At 38.6% G+C, this 23,992-nt stretch overlaps 1 protein-coding gene across 3 annotated transcripts in view; it reads right to left on the bottom strand.

Annotated features, from left to right (window-relative positions):
* LOC134287925 (G1/S-specific cyclin-E) overlaps nucleotides 1-23,670 on the bottom strand; it is a 43,038-nt gene extending 19,368 nt beyond the window's left edge. For 2 of the 3 annotated variants that reach the window (XR_009997641.1, XM_062851168.1), the window contains exons 1-2: nucleotides 23,216-23,670; nucleotides 21,892-22,155 (exon numbers count right to left, since the gene is read on the bottom strand). Coding sequence is in view for 2 of the 3 variants with exons in the window: in XM_062851168.1 (XP_062707152.1) it covers nucleotides 21,892-21,908 (17 nt within the window). In the remaining variant the exon portion in view is untranslated. Of the gene's footprint in view, nucleotides 1-21,891; nucleotides 23,191-23,215 lie in introns of those variants that run through there. The other variant, XM_062851169.1, reaches the window with a different exon arrangement.
* Nucleotides 23,671-23,992: the final 322 nt, after the last annotated feature.

Below are 23,992 nucleotides of genomic sequence, written 5' to 3'. Positions count from 1 at the left end.
TCAACAGTGGAAACATTGGAATTTAACAATGTCAATGGAATTATTCCCACCACAGTAATTCACTGGTTATCGTATTGGATTACATAATGCTGTCAACTTTAGTAGGGTAGGTAATCAAAAGTTGAACCAAATTGCGGCTTTCCGAAGTAGCGCAAATTTTGAGTGATGTTTTCTCCCACATGGAAATAAATTACTACGGCAAAATCTTATGTACATGAAAGCCACGGGTATAAGCTTTCTGTTAAGTGGCAAAAAGTTTGTATTTGCACCGAATTTCATTGAAAAATTCAATTATTCGTCAACAATGATTTTAATCTTAATTTGAACCATCGTAATCATAATTTGAACCAATTTTAATCTTAATTTGAACTACTGGCGGCAGCAGCTCGAGCACCTCCCACAACAGCCAATTTTGTGCTGAACAATAGAAAAACACATGGATCTGCTAATTTCCATAACTATTTTTCATTAGACAGTGGAATTTAAACTAAGAATGTTCTATCTAAACTCTTCAGGAACTTGGAACCTAAATTTGGAATTTTTCATCCCCCAAGAGTAAACAAAACAACCACTAGCGCAGTTTGCCGGCCAACACTGGAAGCTCGCCCCCGTTTACTAGTTCAAATTTAGATTACAAATGGTTCAACTTAAGATAACATTCTCCAAGTAAGAATTACTTTTTTTTTCCTGTTCGGGTGAGCCACTGCGACCAGTATTTAGATCTTTTGTGGCATTACCCGTATCCTTAGTATTTAGTGCATGTCGTACTACTCCATTGTCATTGAGAGGCAAGGAAGCATCGATTTCTGTACAGTTCCTGTTTTGTTATCCCAGAGGTGCAAGAAATAGATTGCGATAAAAAGGTCCCGTTATCATAGAGATTTAAATCCCAGTGAAAGAGCGCCCCTAATCAAACACAATCTATTTGAATCCCGAGAAAAACAAAACGGTGGTACTGATATTTATCCATGCATCGAAACTCTAGCCCCATCCATGTCTTGCTTCTAGTTTAGTCCCAGGACAACAAAGAAAAACCCGGGACTTTAGGCTACTTGCAAAACTCTGTCAAATTAAAGAATGTGTTCTACAATAAGAATGCACGTGAGTCCTTGAATTACCAGAACTTAACAGTCCTTGATAGGTTGGTACGCATTTAGATACGTAAAGCATGTTTGTTTTCCTAACATAAAGTGACCAGACGTCCCGGATTGTGCGGGACAGTCCCGGATTCAAGCAGCCTGTCCCGCATTTACAAGCGTCCCGGAAACGTCCCGGATTTAAACAATTAGGCAATTCATTTTTAAAATAAACTTCTATCTTTCAGCTGATTGAAAAAAGAAGTTGATTTATAGAATTCTGCTTAAGATAATATACAATTATGCTTTTTTGATTTTCCATGTAAAAAATCATTCCCATTGCAATTTGTTTAATATATTTTTTAGAGTTTTCGTCATTTCAAAGTCCTTCCTGCCTGATCATAAGCATTGTTATGGGAATTTTGAAAAATCTGAAACTTATGATATTTTTGGGATTTTTTTAAAAATTGGTGCAATGTTGTTGGGATCCCGCGTAATGTTGCAACATTTACTCCTGAGAAGACATCAAAAGGCTGTGCAAAAGGTGTACTGGAATTATTGGAAATACACAACTGCTACGATATTTATGAATAGTATTTGTAAAAAAATATTTTAAATATTCTGAGTCGCAATAAATATGGAACAGGTACTCCAATTGTTGGTTTTGTACATTGTCTTTTTTCATTATTTCTTTGTAGCCAGAGGGAGGGAATTTCGGGCTATGTCTCTCTAAGAACCCAAATTTGTGGAACAAATTTTTAGATTAAAACCCTTTCCGACTAAAAAAATTTTCGGCTGCGCCGCTTTCTCGCGATATCACTGTTGTATATGGCTGCATTCTTCGTTGCTGTTTACGAAATGTAAGTATTAAATTAAAAAAAAAATGTTATATTAGACATCGAAAACCAGCCCCAAATTTAGTCCTTACTGGAAAAAACTTACGTAAGTTTTAATGATTAACATGTTGTCCCGCATTTGAGAAAAATATATCTGGTCACTTTATCCTAACATGAAGTGTAGTCTCGGGTGGGCAAAGTCCGATTCTCTAACTATCAGCAAGGCAGAATAAATGCAATTTTAGAAACTGTCACCAGTAACAAGGACTTTGTACTATGCATCCTTATTACTAAAACACATTACCCCAACTTGACAAAACGGATGTCACTAGGGTTCGGTTTGGTAGATCTTGATCCGTAACGCAACACATAAAGGCGATCTACCTACGTTACAGGCTCCGTAAAAGATCGAGCATATTTAAAACCCCCTCAACCATTCATCCATCAGCACGGGTCGCCTGACACCTTGGATTGGGGTTCCCTGTCTAGTGGACTTTCACCCCCGGAACAGGTGGTCCGTAGTGTTATTCTTAGCCAGTTGAGACAACCGCTACCGACACTACACAGCTATCTAGGCTGATCCGGAGAAGAAGTTAACATTGATGGTTAACTTCTAAACGAGCCCGTTCAGCCATGAAGAATTACTTAAATTTGATAATTTTATGTCAAATAATGCGGAAAATTATTCGGTTGGTCGATTCTACGATAAATAAGCTTTCATTTGACGTGTTCACATATTGCATGTGATACAATGCATGAGCTGAACGAGTGCACCGAAAATGTGCTTTCTCTGGGGGGAAATGGGTGAAATCGCTGTGATTTTTCAATTGCCTGTTTTCCATGACAAAAACGCTTTTTTCAATGCTTTTAAAGTCCATGTTATCAGGTTATAATACGGAAAGCTGTTTAACATCTTTTTCGGGACAATATTTGCCTAAAAAGTACGTCGTTTTAATGAATTACAAAATGGTTCAAATTAAGATTACAATTTGACTAGTTCAAAGTTTGATTTCTTACCCTATTTTAAAACAACCATTTTTTTAAATCTTCTGTGCGTTATTGCGCTTATCGGAACCGAGTATGTACTAGGAATTTGTAGTTGATTCATAAAAATTTAGAAGATCTTTCTTTTAAAGTATTTCATAATTTCAAAAATATATTTACAGTTCTACACGTTACTCGTGGAGGGACGTATAAATTAGAAAGTAGCGAATTTTACTTCTTGTAGAGTTTATTACATTGTTGGTATGAATAAAATATTCAAGAATATGTAGTGTAGTACTTCTTTCGAACACGAGCTTTGAATATGTAGTACGCCAATGATTTCGATGAAAAGCTGTAAATTCCACGTAGACGCGAATAAATCTGGAAGTTTAAATACATCCAGAAATTTTCCAAGGAACTTCTTCAAAAATACCTCTTGGAATGCCTTTCAGAATTTCACACAGGTATTTCTTTTTTCACAGTATTTACAATTCCTTCTTGAATTAATCTCGGAAGTTCTTGCGTATTTCAACCGGCATTTTACCAAGATTCTAACATTTTTTTTCGAAGAGGAATCCCGCCTTGATAATTTTCCAGGATTACTGAATTCTCCTGCGGTTTTTAATGGGGATCCTGCAGAATGGCTTTCGAGAATTCTTCCGAGGTTTTCTCTGCATTGCTCCCAGAGTCCCTCGCGAGATTTTCTCGAAGTTCCTAATACGTTTTCTTAAAGAAATGTTCATGGGGTTTCTCTCAGGATTCATTCCGACATCTCTATAGAAGTTTCTCTCAGGATATTTCTCAGATTTTGTCACGGAATGTCTGCTAGAGTTCCTCTCGGGATTCATCTTGTACAATTTTATCGCGGTACCGTTCGAGATTTCTCCGGAATTCTTCTCTTGATTTCTCCAAGAGCTTCTATAGGGATGCATTCCTGGGATTTGTACTAGAGATCCTCCAAAGACTTTGCGCTTTCTGTAGTTGCTCGTCCGGAACCGTTTTCTCAAATCAAAGCTTTTTTGATTCCAATTTGGGTCCTGAGTATGTGTGCAAAATTTAAGCACGATCGGTTGCGTCTACACTTTGCGTATTGCAATTGAAATTTGTATGGGAAAGCAATTCTTTCTAGTTTCATTGTTAAAATAGTTTTTTTCAATAATTGTTGAAACAAGTAAGCACAACAAATTCGTTTCCAGTTTCATAAAAGCTGAATGGCAATTCATCCTGATAACCATTCGGCCTAATGACCATTCGGTCTAATGACCTTCGGCCTAATGACCCTGCATCGATAGCTTCCTATCCAAATTAGCTTGGACAAATATGAAAACTATCGTTTCTCTCTTTTAAATTAAAAATAAATCGCTTGCCACAATATTAGGCACATTGTGTCTCCAGTTAGTCTAATGGTTAAGGCTATGGATCGCAAATCCAAAGACGGCGGGTTCGATTCCCGTTTTGCTCGACTCCCTGGAAAATTTGCTCGACTTCCTGGACATTGTGTATTATTGTACTTGCCACACAATGTACAAATTCATGCAATGGCAGGCAAATAAAGCCCATCAATTAATAACTGTGAAGGTGCTCTAAGACCAAGCCCACCCGTGGGCTTAATACTACACACGCAACAGCACGTCGTTAACGATTTTTAATTTCGTTATCAACCCATTTTCACACCGGTCGTTCGTTTCCATGTGAGTAAAATAATGATAGGTCGCCTTTGCGCACCGGTGGTCTCTATTCTCTCCGTACCATCGGTTTTTTGCACTTCTGTAAATCATCGTAATATTTTGTGTATTTCTATGGGGTTATTGCAAATCTTATTCAGTATAATAATTTGTGCTCATATTATGAAAGATGGGGTTTTGGATAAGACTGAAAACTGTTAGTAAAAATTTAATACAAATAAATAATTCCCTTGGAGATTTGTACCAGTTTTGGTGCGTTTAAAGATATCATTTTCTCAATAATTTATGATTGTATTTAATCCCGGAATTCAAGCAATCTTTTTTTTTTTTAATTATATGTTTGTTGCTTACTGTATGATAATTTTTATCTAAAATAATATCCATCTTTTCAATATTCATGTTACCTTTCTCGCAAGAAATTTATCTGAATTTGAGATTATGAGCATCTTTTTTAATAATTCGGTTTATTGAATAATTACATCCCTTGCATTTCCAACACATTTATAACGTAGTTGTCTCCTTTACAACTTCGCGTAGGTCAAGAGTCTTGAATCCTGGTCATAATAGAAGCTGTCTTCTAACAGTCTGCGATAAGTTTGCGCAACCTTTTTTCATTAACGTGTATTTTAACATCAGCTAATTCTATACTCAGTCACAACCTTTTAGTTACAAAGCATCACTCGCAAATCTCAATATATATTGCGATCTTTTGGATGCTGGTATTTAAATATTTTGTTGGAAGCAGATTCGCTTGAAGTAGACTGCGTATTTGTCAAAGTACATAATGAGCCCACTCTCCTTTTTGGCACTTCATACAACAATTGTTGTATTTTAATATCCAACGCCTTGCTTTTTCTATAACGAGGAACCTACAATATGGCAGTCCTGCACACCGCCTATTTTAATTGGTGAAACTTTGCAGCTCGACTACATTTTTTAAGATTTTTATCGGTATGATTTAGTTTTACAAAAAGAAATAACTGTAGTGTTTCTATGATATCTGAGTTGAGTTAGGTACAGTCAATGCATCTTTGAAAAATCGTAACTACTCTTATGTAATCTCATACATACGCGGAATCACACTGGAAAGCAACCGTGTTACTTTTCTTGTCAATACTGATGCTTGCAGCATATCAGAGACATGACACATGCATCAAAGCGACCTGGTCTACTGCGTTGTATTTACGCGCAAAGATGATTCTTCGAAATACTTGGAGTACAGAATATTTTATTTCGGCAAGGTACTTCTCGAATTTACAGGGGAGGAAGCATGCGTGGACGGTGAAGTTACCAATTTCGCACACTTTCTTCCTAATGTCTCGTTTATTTAATTTATATTTTTAAATTTATATTTAATAAACCACCCACTGACGACCACCATTTTCAAAAACAGCAATCAAACCAAAACTCTTTTGCCTTTTTGAAATATACACGACAAACCGAAACGCGAGGCTTTCAAAGCGGATGATCTCAGCCCGGAAAGTGAAGAAAGAAAACCTTGTGGTCACTTATTACCGTCAAATAGTTTCTTTTCGGGTTAGAAAATACGCACATCTTCTCACCGGAATCTGCGTCGGATGACGATAATTTTGAAACTTGTCGGAACGAACTTCGCGAGTTATTTATTTGGACATTTTTCTAAATGTGCGAAACTAAGCTTTACTTGCTGCGTAGAAAACCCGGCTCAAACATGTACGTGTTAAAACAGCAAAACTCACTGAATCACTATACATTTCTTCATATATTAGTTTCGAAACGATCGGCCGAATAAAAAACTAAAAGTGCGATTATGAACAATCGTTACTATTTTAAAGAGAAAATCAATACATTTTCGTTATGCATGATCCTAAAATTGTCGAAGAAGGGAAAACTTTATTCATAACATACTTAAGCAAAGCTTGTCAATTTAAACCTATTATTTTTCTGCGTTTGTATTGTCACTTTATCACAATTGTATGTCAGACAATTTGTTGTGTTATTCGTGTAACGATTTATGACATTATTTGGTTGAAAATTTCAAAGCAAGTAAAAAAAAATTATAAATGTTTGATGCAAACTACAATAAATTCCTACCTATACAATACAAGAAAATCATTTTCTAGAAACGATATACCTGGCAACAAATCCATACTCATGTTCTTTCGTCTCCTCTTTACACTACCCAGAGAGCTAAACGCGAGAGAGCGCACGAGCCTACGGATAGAGACCGTACTTTGCGTGTCTCTATATTCTAAGCCCTGCTACGAACCGTACGTAAACTTTTCGCTTTCGAGCCCTACTTAGCAGCGACCGGTGCGGTTCGCTTCTTTGTTCGGGGCTCTACTTAATGTTAACACGCTTGATTGAGCCCATGAGTGGGCTTGGTCTAAGAACACTAAGTTGAAGATAGGCAGGTCAAGTTCCAATGCGAACGTCGAACCATAAAGAAGAAGACATTGAAACAATTTATTGGTGAAGGTCATTAATGACTTGAATATGATATAACAATAACTTCAATGTACACACTTAGCACAGATTACCGACTTCGGTAAATTATTTACCGAAATCTCAACAGCTGATCTTTCGGTAACGCGTTCGGTAAACTGAAAATTTACCGAACGATCTGTAAATAACAACCTGGAGCACAGCTGTCAAATTTACTGATCTTTCGGTAATCGTTTACCGAAGAAACTGTAATTTAGTCCATGAATATTGCTTTCCTGATATTCAATTCTAAAACAATCACAAAATAAATCAGCAACTTCACTAAGCTCAAGAATCATAGAAATTTATTGTACAAAGTCAATGGCAATAACAACTAATTAGATTGAAGTGTTGGATCGCGAATCAGGCCAACCGTGGAAGATGGTGTTGCATCTACGTGCAGAGATTGAAGGTGGAGATGGATCCATCGACGACAATCGCCCAACTTCAAAAGTGATGATGACGACGTACCGCAAGAGGATATCGGAAGCAAACAGCTACAATTTTTTATTGTTAATTATAATAACTCACGTTTTACTTACCTTTTTCCGAAGAATGAAGTGAAATAATACACGAAATCTTCTGAAAACTGATGACTGATGTTCACTGCAGCACAAGAAAACGCAAACACGATGATTCAATACTGCCAGCTGTCAAAGTTACCGATTTCGGTAACATAGTTCGTCCGTTACCGAAGTTTTGGTAAAATAATTTACTGAATTCGGTGATTTCGACGCTTTACAGACTTTTCGGTAATTTTTCTGACATGCACCAGGAAGTTTACCGAAATTCAGCAATTTTTGACGTAATGAGCTGTCAAAAACTGGTCGATTACTGAAACTTCGGTGAACTCACATATTACCGATCGATTTCGGTGAATTCCATTACCGAACGCATGAAGTCTGTTTAACTGTGTACGAAAATTGTAGTATTGCCTGACGATGAATAAATTAATGTTCGAAACGTCGGCTTAACTCAAAGGAATTGTGTTAAAATTTACATGCGGGCCGAAAACTCGCCAAAAGTTCCTTATGATCCCTTAAAACGGTTGGTAATATTCCATTAGCATTTCCGGGTGTTTCTCAAGGTTTTTTGTTCAGAATTTACTTCCATTATTTCCCCCGGGTTGCATCTTCTGGGATAACGTACAAAATTCATCAAAAGAAATACCCGGATTAATATGAGAAGGAATCCTGATGAAATCTGAAAATGAAAATTGATTGATCGGCCGTAGATGGTACGGAGTTTACTAGGATATATTGGAAAAATCTCCAGGGATTTCTCTTAGTAATTTTTCAGAATAGTTTCAAAAAGTTTCTTCCGGGATTTTCCGAGACTTCTGCTGAAGGTTTTTAAGAGACTTTTCTTCCGTATTTCCCCTTAAAAGCTTTCGAAGATCTTCCAGGAATTTTCCTACTATTTTCACTCGGGATTACGCACAAAAATGTTTCCGAGATGTCTCAGATTTCGCCCGAAATACCATGCGAGATTTTTCCGACTGTTCAGCCTGGAGTTGCTCGCAAGATTCCAGCAGGCCTAAGTCATATCTACGAGAATGTCTTACAAGCAATCTCGTAGCGTCAGAGGTATTCAGAGAAACAAAAATTCCTGGAGGAATGTCGACAAGAGCTCCCGGAGGAACTATTGGAGATATCGAAAAAAAAACAGCCACAGGAATACCGGAACAATTTTTTTTTATTCTTATTCACTTAACCTAATTTACAGCTCTATTGTCCACTGGGGCACTACGTGAGCAATTTCAATTGACAGCTGCACTTACATTTTGTATAGCGCCTAGATTCTATTCTACTTTATCGAACTGGTTTGCCTTTCTGCTGCTTTCACTTTTTCTACTTTATACCTAGTAGAATGATGAGCACAAGGATGATGATGGATGGCCGTTGTTCCTTTCCAGTCCGATTGGGGGTCCATTATGAGTAGCAGTTCGCCGATGTCCAGGTATCCGGGTTCGTTTGATCCATGAGGCTCAGAAGAGGGTCAGTGTCAGTTGCTCTCGGGGGAAAAGCAACTGACGAAAAATTGCAAGTGCCGGGGCTGGGAATCAAACCCATGACCATCCGCATATGAAGCGAACGTGTTAGTAACTTTTTTCCTAGATGTCCTATTGTTCGGCAGTTGAAAGCTAATAGAAAATAGATTATATTACCGCTTTCATCTTAAAATTTGGTCGACCCAATTCCTACACGGAAAATTCAAACTACCTAATATTTGGGTCGATTTTACCCAAAATTAGGTTGTTTTCCCTCTCTGGCTCACCGATGTTGTCAAAAACAAACAGAGATGCATCTAACCAATCCTTCTAACTAATCCTTGACCCCAATAAGCCAATTTTGGGTAAATGTCGGTTTCCTCAAAATTGAGTTGAATGAGGGGGGTCTTAGGTTGAATTTATCTACTCTTGAGTATATTTTTTAGCTGGGGGTAAAGGCAATCTACCCAGCGTGAGTTCGATTTACTCAAATTTTGGCTTATTGGGCCGAATCATGGAATTGCGTCAAAAGAACTCAATTTTGGGTAGTTTGGCGGTTCCGTGTAGCGACACTGCCGTAAGTTTATACATCGACAATGATTTTTCTTAAGGGCCTAACTGACTTGATCGATTTCTCTTCGTCGACTCTCTCTTTCGCTAATAACTTGATCAAAACAAACAAAATCATTATTCTTTTTGTTTCTAGAGCAAGATGTAGTCGTTGTCTTTGCATTCCAACCAAAAAATCTTTGGAAAACTTAATACACTTTCCGTATTAACACAAAGAGAGGATCGATGAAGAGAAATTGAAAATGTCAGTTAGGCCCTAATGAAGAATCAGTGTCGACATATTCATTTTTTAGAAAAATTGGCAACTTTAGCTTAAGTTTACATATGTACTAACATTTTTGAAAAATTTTCATTCAAATCATGTTTAAAGTTTCTTTGACTTATTATCTTTCGAATGATACCTGGGGTTTTGAAGTCGGACGCAAATTGGCGGAGATATGGGCCTAAAAAATTACATGTTTTTGAGGGGGTGACCCCAAACTTTTGATCGGGAGTGTAAACAATCTGTACGTATAGTTGAAATATTCTAAATATTCCACATAACTTAAAATTAAGAGAGGTTTGAGAAGCATCCACTAGACTTCTTGAACAAAAAACCACGCGTCTCCACAAAACCAATGCCTGCTTCCTGTAACTAACCATGCGCGCACCAAGCACATTGCGAGGCAGGCGTGCGACGACAAGACGGGGGAGACAATCATATGATCGACCACCAACTTTGGCGGGAGAACGAATGCGACCTACCCACCAGCGTGGGACAGAGAAAGCGCGAAAACAAACGAAGCGGGGGGACCCCCAGCATCGCGTGGCACCTTGCCAACACCCTCACAACAACGGGGGGACACCGGGATCGAGGGTGCACAGAGCAAATCAGAGAAGATGGGAGAGATTGTTTCGAGATTCGCGCGCTTTGAGGATCATTTTTGCTTCGCCTTTTTACATTTTGCTCGCTTTTTCCTACATTTTCGAAACAATAAAATTTTAATGAAACGCTCTCACTCCTCATATCCGCTAGTTTCGTTCATTCATCTTTTTTCTCGTGGCGAATTTCGATCCGAATCGCACACGAAGTGAGCGCGAGCAAGAGGGATGAGCGCAAAGCAAATCGCAAAAAAAGAGTGTGTTCGCGTGCTCCACTTCTCTCATTCGCGCGTTTTGCGGGTTGTTGCGATGCGAGATGTCAGTGAATCGTGCTCCGCGGAGCACCAACCGGTCGTCGGTCTTGTTGGCGGCAAGTGTTGGTTTTTGAGGGGGTGAGATTTAAATGGCCCGAGTCTCGTTTTTCGCGTTCGCGTGACGTATTTAAATGCACGAAGGCGTTGAATTCCACGACGACGGAGAGGCACAGTCAGCGTGCGCGAGTAACACAACTCGAAGAGCGGGAAATCGCGCGCGCGGAAAACTTTATCGTCTGCCCTCCTTCCTAGTTCTTCTTCTATTCCGATTTGGGCGACCTCGCCGCATCACCATCGATCCATCGCTAGGCCAGGCACTGCTTGCTATCATTGAAATGGGGAGCCCGCGCGCGCGAATCCATATAAAAGCAGTAACGCAACAAAAACATTGGATTGCCACACAGAAAGAGGGAAAACAGCGCGCAGCTCAAATCGAGCGCCAATATTGCCTCTGCTGGTGCTGGTGCCGGCCGGATGGTTGGCGTTTCGTGTTCGTAAAAAAATAGGAGGGAAAAGAAAGGCGATGATTAAAGTTCTGGCGCGCTGTCAACCAATAGAGGTGCGGCGGCGATGTGGTTTCTCTTGGCATTTGCCACGACTGACAACTTTTTTTCCGGGGGTGTTGTTGAACAGTGCAAATTTAAGGGTATTGTGAGGCTCATACTGAAAACAAAGACGTCCTGTGTTTTTCAATCGTCATGTTAAAAAGTTGATCAAACTTTTAATAAATATATTATTGTAAATACCTGGAGCAAATAAATTTTGTTGTAATTTATATAACTTTATTGAGAATCAGTTTCATAATTATGTATAATTTATCAATTTCTGTCAAATATAGTTTTTGTCTAGTCTGAAAATTATGCACTTATAGAGCCGATGCACACGGGCGGCGCGTCCACGCAAGTGCGTCCTGAGTTACACACAATCAAATGGGAGGATGCACACGAGAACGCAACGCTGCCGCACCGCAACCGCGCCGCACCGTGTGCGGCACGCAATGTCAACGCATGCCCCACAGGACCGCTGCGGCAACGCAGCGTGAATTCACGCAGCGTCAATCAACGCTCGTGTGCATCGGCTCTATGGTCTTACTTAGTGCTGAGCGGTTTTAGCGTGCAATATATCTCGAGATGTAAGATGTATCCAGTCCAGATGCATTTTCCAACATACAGGGAGTGGCCATAATGTTTGGGATGCATACATACACTTATTTTTTGTTCAACATCACATTTAAGACAAGACATAATTAACAATAGTACGCCACAAACTCGGTTTGTGGCTGCCGCTCTCCATCCTCGGTCGCGGCCAATGCTCGCCAGGTCACGCTCCACCTGGTCCGCCCATCGTGCTCTCTGCGCTCCACGCCTTCTTGTGGCAGCCGGATCAATTGCAAACCCCAGTCCGGCATTCTTGCAACATGCCCTGCCCACCGTATCCTTCCGGCTTTGGCCACCTTCTAGATGCTGGGTTCGCCGTAAAGTGCAGCGAGCTCGTGGTTCATCCTTCTCCCCCACACACCGTTCTCCTGCACACCGCCGAAGATCGTCCTTAGCACCGGTCTTATTAGCGTTTTGTACATGGTACATTTGGTGCGGGGGTGAATCTTTCTCGACCGCAGTTTCTTCTGAAGCCCGTAGTAGGCCCGACTCCCGCTGATGATGCGCCTCGGAATTTCACGGCTCACGTTGTTATCAGCCGTCAGTAAGGATCCGAGGTAGACGAATTCCTCCACCACCTAGAAAGTATCCCCGTCTAATGTTTGGGATAGGCAATTTTTTTTCTCTCACAAAAAAGTTCAATAAATTTTCATAGTTTATCAAAAAAAATCAAATAGTGAACCGAAATGAATGAAATTTTAAACGTTTATCAACATAGCATTAAGGCATTAATCACAAGTTATTAAAACATAGGTACTTTTTGAGCGTTGGCAAAAGTTATGATGCATTGACACTTTTTGGACCTTTCTCGAAAAAATATATTATTTTCACATTAATGTCATTAAATTTTAGTTTTGATATCCAAAGATTTTTAACTTCTTTTGTCTCTAATATGACATATTAGAGTCAATTTGGATAATAAAATAACACATTTAGTAATTTTTGTGTGGTATTGTAAATTTGACTTTTTTCCTCTATATGTGTGAAATTTTCAAACCGGTATAACTTTATTCGTCATGAGAAAACAGTACATGTTATAATATCGTATCGATATATTGTTGATAAACGTTCCAAATTTCATTCAGTTCGCTTTACTGGTTTCCGAGATGTGACAGTTCAAAAATTAGTAGTCCAAAAAAAATGCGATTAATGAGATTAATCAATCGAGCTCAAATTTGTACCAATTATGAACATATAATACGTTAGCCCGTAACGTGGGTAGATCACCTTATAATGGTGCGTTACGGCATAAGATATATCATAACCAATTTTGATATCGTAATTTTCCAGCTTCGTTTGTTTTAAATGCTGGAAAATTATAAGATCAAAATTTGGTTTACATACTTTTCTGTGTTTTTTTTATTTTTGTATAATGTTTTTCACTAATAATATACCATTTGTTTCAGTGTTATTTGTTGGATTTTAACTTCAACTTTAATAAAATAACATTTTTTTTCAGTGTTCAGGTAAATAAAGTTGTAATTGTAATGTAGGTCATTTAAAATTCTATGTATCATAATCATAATATTTATTGTTTCAGGTAAAATCAGGTAATTAGTTAGCTGTATAATTAAAAACATATAATTAAATTACATGTTACTTGGGATATTGGGAGGGGGCCTAAGGAAACTAAATGAACTGGTTTTTGGACAAATGTTCGTGGGGTGGCCAGACTTTGTCACGAGATAACAACCATCGTGTTGTCTTCCAAAGGTCTCCAGTAAATTTAGCTTACCCTGCTACAACAAACCATCAGGTAGATCATTCCCTTCCGGTATTACTCTGCAGCCATAGGTAATCCTTGCGCTGATGGTGGGTACACAATCATCATCATCATCATCATTATGCACATATAATACGTTTACATACAGTCCAAATTTAAGATTTTTTGATGCACTCTATGAAAAGTTACAGTTTGTTGAGCTTTTCATGTGAGAGAAAAAAGTTGCCTATCCCAAATATTTCCCATGTAACCACACTGTTGAAGCCGTACGTATTGCATATTTAACGTACATATATTGACATGCATTATGTACTATAAACCATAAGGTTCAATTAAAGTGGGAAGTGGATCCACTGTGGGGCACGTTCGGTGTAGTACTAGATTTGTAGTAATGAGCTGAATTTTTGTATGGTGAGAAGGTCAATTCTCCGTTTCTGCAATGAAATGGTGCAAAAAGCGCGGGTATTATGATTCCTTGCCTAATTTGATGCTATTTGAGCAAAACTTTGGGTAACAGTGTTGTTGTTTTCTCCATTTCTTGCCACATAAACAACATAGTTATCCAAAGTTTTGCTCTCACAGCATCAATTTAGGCAAGGAATCGTAATACCCACGCTTTTTGCACCATTTCATTGCAGAAACGGAGAATTGACCTTCTCACCATACAAAAATTCAGCTCATTACTACAAATCTAGTACTACACCGAATGTGCCTCATTGTTGAATTGCGATTATAATAGTTTATACAGGGCAATTCATATCAAAATATGCACAATAAATATGCAATACGTACGGATTCAACACCGTGGTTACTTGAGCTTTGGCCACCCCCTTTACTATTACTACTGAATATTACCGTCTTATCCCGCTTTTTCGTAACTCTTTAATATGGAACTTTTCAATTCGTACTCCGCTCATGCTACATTTGTCGAATCAAAAAATGATCAAATGTCACAGCGATGATGTTTTCCTCACCTGTTGGGGAAATTAAGCCACTTCGTCCAATAAGCTGAGCTTTTGTGGTATGTCCTGTTTTGATATAAGCATCTAGCTATCTAATAACCATGTGTCAAGTAATCAGCTTCTGCCACGACGCGTTGTTTCTCGGTCAGGTGCAATAGAATTTATAAACCCCAATACCTTCCCAGGTTCTGCAGGCCAGATCTCACTGGGCTGTAAGCATGCGTGTAACTACAGCTCTTTTAGCCCCTCAGCTCCAGCACGCTTGTTTTACACTACAGCCAGCGTGCACGGGTTTTAAGCTGAGGGGCCAAGCAGATGTTCCGAGGTTTCACGTTCAATATTACAGAAACGGCAGATATAACTCTGAATCTGGCCAATATTTTCCAAGTGATACATTGCTCGGGCAGTATCCAGTTATTAGGCCAGTGATATTTACACAGAGCTCTCTTGTTGAGCACTAAGAGCTTTTTAGTTTTACCACAGATAACAGATGTTTATGCTAGTACAAATTTTTCGCAGAATCCTGTGTAAATGTTCAAAACGATATACGTTGACTCACTACCGCCATCTACTCAACTGATTGCGACATTACATCTAACTTGAATGCAGGAATAGTTCAAAGTTCCACTTTCATTCAAGATCGAATACAATCTTGAATGTAAAATTGCGTAGTGCATGCAATCTTGAAAGCGATCACTGACCATCGATCACTGCGCCATCTCTAAATGATTGCCACATGAGTTTCAGCTGCTCGTTACATACAAAATGGCTGTTGAGCATTTTTACACACATTGCCAATATAAGCATAAACGTCTGTTATCTGTGGTTTTACAAACATTTGGTGTTATAAATCGTTTTGACTGATTGCAATATTTGACATCCATCCAATTGGATATCACCATAGACTAATTTCAAGACCTCCATGTACCCAATATCACCCTCTGCGCAGCCCAGCATTTCAGGTCCATTTTTATTTATTGTACAGTTTGATACATACACCGCAGAATGGTTCTGGGCCAGCAAACTGTAAATTGAAACCACTTTTTGCAAGCTTGTCTGCCATTTCATTCTCTTCAACGCCACAGTGACCTGGAACCCAGTATAAGTTTACCGAGTTCCGTTGGCACAACTTGTGCAGAGAAAGAATGCACTCCCAGACAAGCTTTGAAGTGCATTTGCAAGCGCACAATGCTTTTAGTGCAGCTTGACTATATGAGAAAATACACATTTTTGCATACCTATATTTTCTCTCAAGGCAGATAATTCAAAATAGCAGACTCTCTGCTTGAAACACCGTAGGATAGTGTCCCATCGCCATCGAAATTATAGATTTCTGCTTCCGTTTTTATTCAAACATTTGAGCCATATGTCTAGAATTTAATTGATCCTTGACGAACAGTGACACCTCCGACATCTTAGTCTGTGCGAGTTGTTTCCAGCAACTTGTAGGGTAAGAAATCAAACTTTGAACTAGTCAAATTGTAATCTTAATTTGAACCATTTTGAAATTCATTAAAACGACGTATTTTTAGGCAAATATTGTCCCGAAAAAGATGGTAAACAGCTTTCCGTAATATAACCTGATATCAATGACTTTAAAAGCATCGAAAAATGCGTTTTTGTCATGGAAAACAGGTAATTGAAAAATCACTGAGATTCCACCCATTTCCCCCCAGAGAAAGCACATTTTCGGTGCACTCGTACAGCTCATGCAGTGTATCATACGCAATAAGTGAACACGTCAAATGAAAGCTTATTTATCGTAGAATCGACCAACCGAATAATATTCTGCATTATTTATCATAAAATTATCAAATTTAAGTAATTCTTACTTGGAGAATCTTATCTTAAATTGAGCTTCCAGTGTTGGCCTGCAGACTGCGCTAGTGGTTGCTTTGTTTACTCTTGGGCGATGGAAAATTCCAAATTTAGTTTTCGAATTCCTGAAAGATTCCGAACGTTCTGAGCTGAAATTCCACTGCCTAATGAAAAAGAGTTATGAGAATTAGCAGATCCATGCGATTTTTAGTTGTTTAGCATGAAATTGGCTGTTGCGGGAATTGCTCGAGCTGCTGCCGCTACTAGTTCAAATCTAGATTAAAATTGGTTCAAATTATGATTACGATGGTTCAAATTAAGATTAAAATCACTTTTGACAAATAATTGAATTTCTCAATGAAATTTGGTGCAAATGTTAACTTTTTGCCACTTTACGGAAAGCTAATACCCGTGGCTTTCATATACGTGAGATCTTACCGTAGTAAATTATTTCCATGTGGATGAAAAAATCGATCGAAAGTGCCGCTGCTTCAGAAAGCCGCAATTTGGTTCAATCCATGATTACCTACCCTAGAGAACATCATGGTCCTTCACAGGTTTCATCCAGTCTTTAATCATTTTTATTATTGACCTGATGTGAAATGCTCAGGTGAAGAACACCAGTCATAGACTTTTCAACTCGTTTAAGTCTCAGCAATTCATTCTCTGCTTCTAATTACACGTACTCATGCAAAGGTAGCAGATTGAGAATCGCTTCTAAAGCTTTTGATGGAATGATGCACATCGCTCCTGAAACTGGAATGGACGCAAGACGTTGACTTTTCGCAAGCTTTGATTGCGTGATAGCCTCTTTTGTTTTGGCCACCAGACAATCGAAGAATACGTCACTTTTGTGCGGGTTGTAGCAGTATCAAATCCACATTATCATTTTGGTTTCAAGTCCCACATTCTGCCAATAGTTTTGGAACATAACCAAAACGCACTTGTTGCCTCACCGATCACGGACTCAATTTGAGCATTTCAGCTCGGTTTGGCATCCAGAACCAAACCTTAGTATTTGGCTCGATTATTAGAATGAATTTGTATCCCTCCAAGCCAAAAAGCTCTTAAGTTTTGCTCTTCCTTCTCCTAGTGAAAAAGACAATTAGGACTTTTGGCGGGTGGATGCTAAGGCCCTCCTTAATACACCATGAATGTGTATAGTTTAGGGCCCTTTGCATTCTTTCCGAAACAGTTTCGTCATACTTTCCTCTCACTATTATGACTATATCGTCTGCAGAGCCCACAACAACTTCGAAACCTCTTTCCTTCACGCTTAGAAGATCGTCTACAACTAAGGATCACATCAGTGGTGAGAGGACTCCTCTTTGCGGGCAACCCTTCGTTTCCCTTACTGTTATCACAGATAACAGATGTTTATGCTAGTACAAATTTTTCGCAGAATCCTGTGTAAATGTTCAAAACGATATACGTTGACTCACTACCGCCATCTACTCAACTGATTGCGACATTACATCTAACTTGAATGCAGGAATAGTTCAAAGTTCCACTTTCATTCAAGATCGAATACAATCTTGAATGTAAAATTGCGTAGTGCATGCAATCTTGAAAGCGATCACTGACCATCGATCACTGCGCCATCTCTAAATGATTGCCACATGAGTTTCAGCTGCTCGTTACATACAAAATGGCTGTTGAGCATTTTTACACACATTGCCAATATAAGCATAAACGTCTGTTATCTGTGCTGTTATAGAAGAACTTCCCAGCTCAGAAGAGATTCCTCTTTTTGCAAGCACAGTATAAATCCAATGTATAATACATTGGTCGAAGTTTTTATTCTCCATGGCTTGCTTCATAGATGAATAGGAGGCATTATCAAATGCTCCTTCTATATCTAAAAAGGCGCATAGAGCTGTGTCTTTTGCTGAAAATGTTTTTTGCCACCTTTGTTACTAGCGAATGAAGTGTCGTAACCGTTGACTTACCAGATTGATAAGCCGATTGGAAGTAAGATAAAACCCTTCAAAACCTTTGCCATAGTCTTCAACAAAACTGAAGAAAGACTAATTGGCCTATAGCTTTCGAAAGCGTCTTGTCTCGCTTCCCCTTTTGTTGGTATAAAGATAGCTTTTACATAAAAGTCTCCATTTCAATGGAATGTAATTAATCTCAAACTAGCATTGAAAATCTTAATTAGTGATAGAACCAACATTGCTTCTCCGTTTTGAATCAGTGCTGGAAATATTCCATAAAGTCCTGCAGATTTAAAAGGCTGATAAGATCTAATTGCATTTTCCACTCCGGCCTTCATGAAGATTTCATCAACTAAATCTGAGGCGGTGTTTACTGTACAATTGGACTCCGTGAAGTTTGAAGTGGGACATCCTTCACTTTCCAGAGATGTAGTATCATTGAAAACCACACTTAAAACCGAGCCTGGAAAATGGCTTTCCATTATTAAATCCAAAGTTTCACGGGGAGTTTTGGCTCGATCGTCACGTTTCAAATTGCCTTCATTTACATGATCTATTGCAAGCGCTTTTTATAGTCTTGCGACTACTGAAGTACTGAAGTACTGTTCATGTTTTCACATGCCTTAGGGTTAGACCGTCCAAGCTTGTTATGAGCGTTGTAAACCATTACTTGACGCATACTGGACCTACATTAGCGTAAGCTATGAACAAGCCGATAAGTTGGCAAGATTTGGATCAGCCCATCAATTCATAGGACCAGAACCATTTTGTGGTGTGTCTGGTTGTTTTCTCAGAATGGAGTTTAAAACATGGGAACATGATCAAATAAAATCCAACTGGGAAAACACCACTTTTGCGAGGCAATCGAAACGTTTCATAAAGCCGGACGTTTCAAACACTCGCAAACTTTTAGAACTTTCAAAAAACGATCTCAGTTCTCAGTTTTCTCAATTGGTTCAAAATTGGCTTAGTTATAGCAGAAAAGTGCCCAAAATAGGACCTCTACCGAGATGGTTCCACTTCCCTAGCAAAATAAAACTGGGGCATTTGTCACAATAGATCTTAAAACTGATCGCAGTAACTTATATACCCAACAAGGAATAAAAAAAAGCTATGATTAAGGAGCGAACTACTTAGCAACGAACAATAAACACGACACACGCTATGTCTGAACCAGCAGATTATAAAATTCGAATGTACATCGGGTTTCTCTCCACCAAACATCAGTATTCAAGCTATATTTTCATTTGCAGAAGGTTTCAAAATATTCTACCGATGAAAATTTTTCCATACATTTTGTATGGGAGGGAAATTAGCCGAAAATGAGAATTTCATGCAAATTTGTATGAAAACAGCTATTAAGATGAAGAAATCAAAATTTCCCCGATGAAATATTTTAAAAGTTTCTGCATAAGATAATATAGTATGAATTCTGATATACTATGGAAAGAACCCCGATGTACATTCAACTTTCATAATCTGCTAGTTCAGACAGTGTAGTTGTTACTACACACATCCGGTTTCGCCCCCTAATTAAGATTCCTTGGAAATCCCTCGGAACTTCCGTGACCCTGACCCCTACAATCTGGCGACGAGGATGGGACGCTGTCTTCATGGAAACATTTTTGACATTGTTTGATAAAATAGAGCTAATGTTTTTTACCCATGTTGGCAACATCACGGGGTAAATTTTATCTCGCCAAAATGGGATGTTGCCAAAATCGGTAAAAAAAAATGTTTTATTTTAACCCTCTAATACCCAATACCGCCTTTAGACGGGGTATAGTTTGAGCATTTTTGTAATTTTTGTTTCGTGGAAAATCAAAATTTTTATATTTTTGGCTGATATCTAGGACTGTTTTGTATATCTCAAAATGGTTTTTGGTGTATTTTAAAGCGTATTTACATTTTTGAAAAATCATTGAAAAATTGATGTTCTAGTCACCTTCTAGAAGTCATTGTTTATTTTGCATTTAATCACTGCAATTAACATATTTTAAATTTTTCCCAAATCATTCTGTCCTAGTTTTATAGTTTAAGGGAATCGAATACACTCTAAAATTATTTTCCTTAAAATTACACGGAAAATAAAATTTTCTATGAAAAAAATTTAAAATAAAAATATTTCAACAACAATCATAATATCTCAAAATGTTTTCATCTCAAAAAATCCGTATTCCAAATAGGCTTCCAGGAAAAATATAAAACTTAGGGGATGTTCAAAAATAAAAATTAGAAAAATCAAAAACTAAAATTCACGAAATTGAGAATTAAAAAGAATCATCTTCCAAAACATGTTTAAATCGATTTTGGATGACGAAAAATGATATTTAGATCAAAATCAAAAATTTGGGTATTAGAGGGTTAAACTAGTATGCGTTGTTTTGAGTTATTTGCTTGATAAGGTGACGTTCATAAACTTCGTGATGGTTTTGGAAAACTTAATGGTTTTTTATGAGGCTGAAAACATGACGTTTTAAAATGATTTATCGGCAAAAAAATGGTTACAGTTGTCACCAAAATAGGTTTGAAAATGTTTCAGAGATTTTTAAGGATCATATCCTTAAAAATCCATGAAAAAATATCTAGGTAATACTCGAGGTAAATGTCTGTGGGAACACCTCAAGTAGATAATTAATTCCTATGGAATCCATTAACAAATTTTGGTAGCAATTCATCGCAAAATCCATAGTTTTTGGAAATGAATCAAGCAGATTTTTCTTGTTGAATATGTAAAGCTATGTAGAGCAAGTTCTAGCGGCAATTTCCGAAATGGTTTCTGAGGGAGCTATTGTTTTGTACATATACAACTCTAAAGGAAATTCCACTTTTTTTCACCGTAATTCGCTTTTTATGATGATTTGTTTCTAAAAAGAGTTTTGTTGAAAAAAAGCTTTCAGGAAGTACTTGTGGGGTTTGAAGATGACGGAGTCCTAATATTCTTGATTTTCTTGGGCATAGAGTATCATCGTTCCGCCCACAAAATAAACTATTAAATCACACGACATACGATTGCAAAACGATATATTTGTAAAAAAAAAAAAAGCTTGCAAGAGATAAGCTTGTTTAGAAGAAGGCTATGTTCCAGTGGAGGAAACGTAACGCCAGAAAGAAAAAGTACATAATTCGTATTCCGTTGAGAAATAAATATATTTTGCGAATTGTTTATGTTAAATTTGCAAGATAATGATCATGTTTTAGTGTTGATGAATTAGGAGTGCAAATGCAGTAAAACTAGTGTAACCGGTTTATATAATTTCCAACTTGAAAGACATTATTTTAAGTCGATATCCTAGGATTATTAGTCGTCATATCCCATGTTTCATACCTAAGAAGAGGACTACTTATTGCCCTTACTCGTAAAAAAACATCACAGTCCTCTAGAAAAGGTTTTCTCATAGAAGTTTCTTTCCCATGATCCCATGAAAGAAGCGAAGGACTCAACGAAAAGGAAAAAGGATCACCTTCAGGTAGAAACAGGGACAAAACCATCGTTACGGAAGCCTTTTACTTACCTATACAGATCCATCATCCACGGGTCCAGTACGTAGCTTATTCCTTCAAAATGCCAACACCTCTCTTGGATCTGACCGGGGTGCTCGCTTGGACCGTTTCCACCAAACGCCTATCCCCGGAAATCCTGCCTTTTCCGTCGTATGGTAATCCACTTTTACATGAGCACACTGCAGCACTCCTTTTCTAGCACGGACAAGGCCTGGCGATTTCTCCCGCTTCCGAGGCTCGAGTCAAGCGCGTACTTCTTATTCCCGGTAAAATTCCTAGAGAACCGGCACCAAGATGGTTAAAACCTCTACAGGAATTTCGAACCCCACCACACACACGGACAAACTCTCGACGAAACAAGAAGAAAGGCAGGAGAATGAAGGAGGTGGAAAAATTAAATGGCTGACCGTGTTCCCGCACGGAAACCACCCTTCGAAAATCGGGATTTCTGCTCACGATAGTCCCGAAACGGTGCAAACTTCAACGGATCTGGGTGGTGCACTAACAGAGGAACCGTTTTTCCACCGAACCGGCTAAATCCGTCCACGCACTTGTCTCGAAATCCGTCCGCACAGTTTGCTTCAACGAGGCAACACGTTCGAAGTTCTAGCACCAAATGAGTTTTCACCTCTTCTTCCCCAATGAACCGCTACTGCTAAGCTGCTTGCGCAGCTCTCGAAGAATGTAAAAAGAGGAAGATGTTCACCGAAGTTAGGTCAATTTTGGCGCGTAAATTTTTCATGAAAATCTCGGAAAATCGGCACTTTTTTCACATCACTGGATAGGCCACTCCAGGCGGAACACGGAAATGTAACTTTCAATTGGATACGACGTTCCAAAGTCTCCGAAAAGTGGCCCGGAAAAACGCGCTCCCGCCAAAATTTAAAGGCCATATAGACACGTAATCGAATACCAAAGTTTAAATCCACTTACTCATTGATAAAAAGCACTTCTATCACACAATTTCACGGTCAGACTAATCAAACTGAATGTGTTTCAACAATAACCGAAAATTATTGGTTTTCCTCAGAAAATCAGCTCTTTTCCGGCTAATGAAACGGATTTGGACCGGGAAAGTTTCCCGCACTTTCACATCGATGTCACTGTCACAATTGCTCGATGAATAGATATTTTTCACTTTACCTTCAAGTGTTATAGCATTTTTAAACCGAAAAATCATTGATTAATCAACTTTAGGTGTTTTTCCAGAAGTTTTCATTCATGAATCGAAAGAAAAACACCCTCAAAAATCATTATCCCACCTTTTCTTGTTTTTTTCTAGGTTAGTCTCATGTTTGTGTCGAATTTCACTGAAATTTAACCACATAAATTTACCTCTTTCACAAAAATCCACCAATGCTCAAAACCTTAAACACTAGCAACTCTCATAGTTTACATTAACCACCGGTTTCCACAAAATTATTACAAATTTCCCATGATTTTCCGCTAGAGATCACAAAAAGAGTCGAAAAAAGCGCAGATCGTCAACCTCTTCTGACAACCGACTGACGATGATTGCCAGGCCAGCCGAAATCGACCGACAACCCGCCTGGGCTGGCGGCGGTAGCGGTAGATCTGTCAGCTGCTTCAGCTACCTCTCTCGCTTCCACTCGCACGGGCTTACCGATGTCGGGACGTAAACATTGAGCCTCTGTTTCGTTCACGCCTGTGCTTTGCGCGCGCTCTTTTTGGCATCGATGTTGAACCTCTGCTGTTGGTTGATCGAGCTGTCCGCGCATCAGCTTTCGAGGTTCATTCGTGAATTTCGATTACGACGCGTCGCGCGAAAGGCCAGTGTAGCCAGTCAGCCATTATGGATTACAATTTTTTCGACGTCGCATCATCAGAATTGATTGATGCACCAAGCGGTAAGAAGAAGAATTTTGACATCCAAGCGGTGTGCCGTTTACATCCATCGACCAATCAGCGACGAGGATCTAATCGACGGCACACCGCTTGGATGTCAAAACTTCTTCTTCTCTTCGCTTGGTGCATCAATCAATAGGATTTATGTCTGGAGCTCGATTTGAATAGGTCGTATGTGCTTTTGTCGATATAAAATTCGATTAGTTTATTATTTTAGTTATTGTAGCAATATGGAAGACATTTTTG

The sequence above is a fragment of the Aedes albopictus genome, chromosome 2 (genome assembly GCF_035046485.1).
Source record: "Aedes albopictus strain Foshan chromosome 2, AalbF5, whole genome shotgun sequence".
NCBI lineage: Eukaryota > Metazoa > Arthropoda > Insecta > Diptera > Culicidae > Aedes > Aedes albopictus.
This window is presented reverse-complemented; position numbering and strand designations above follow the sequence as displayed.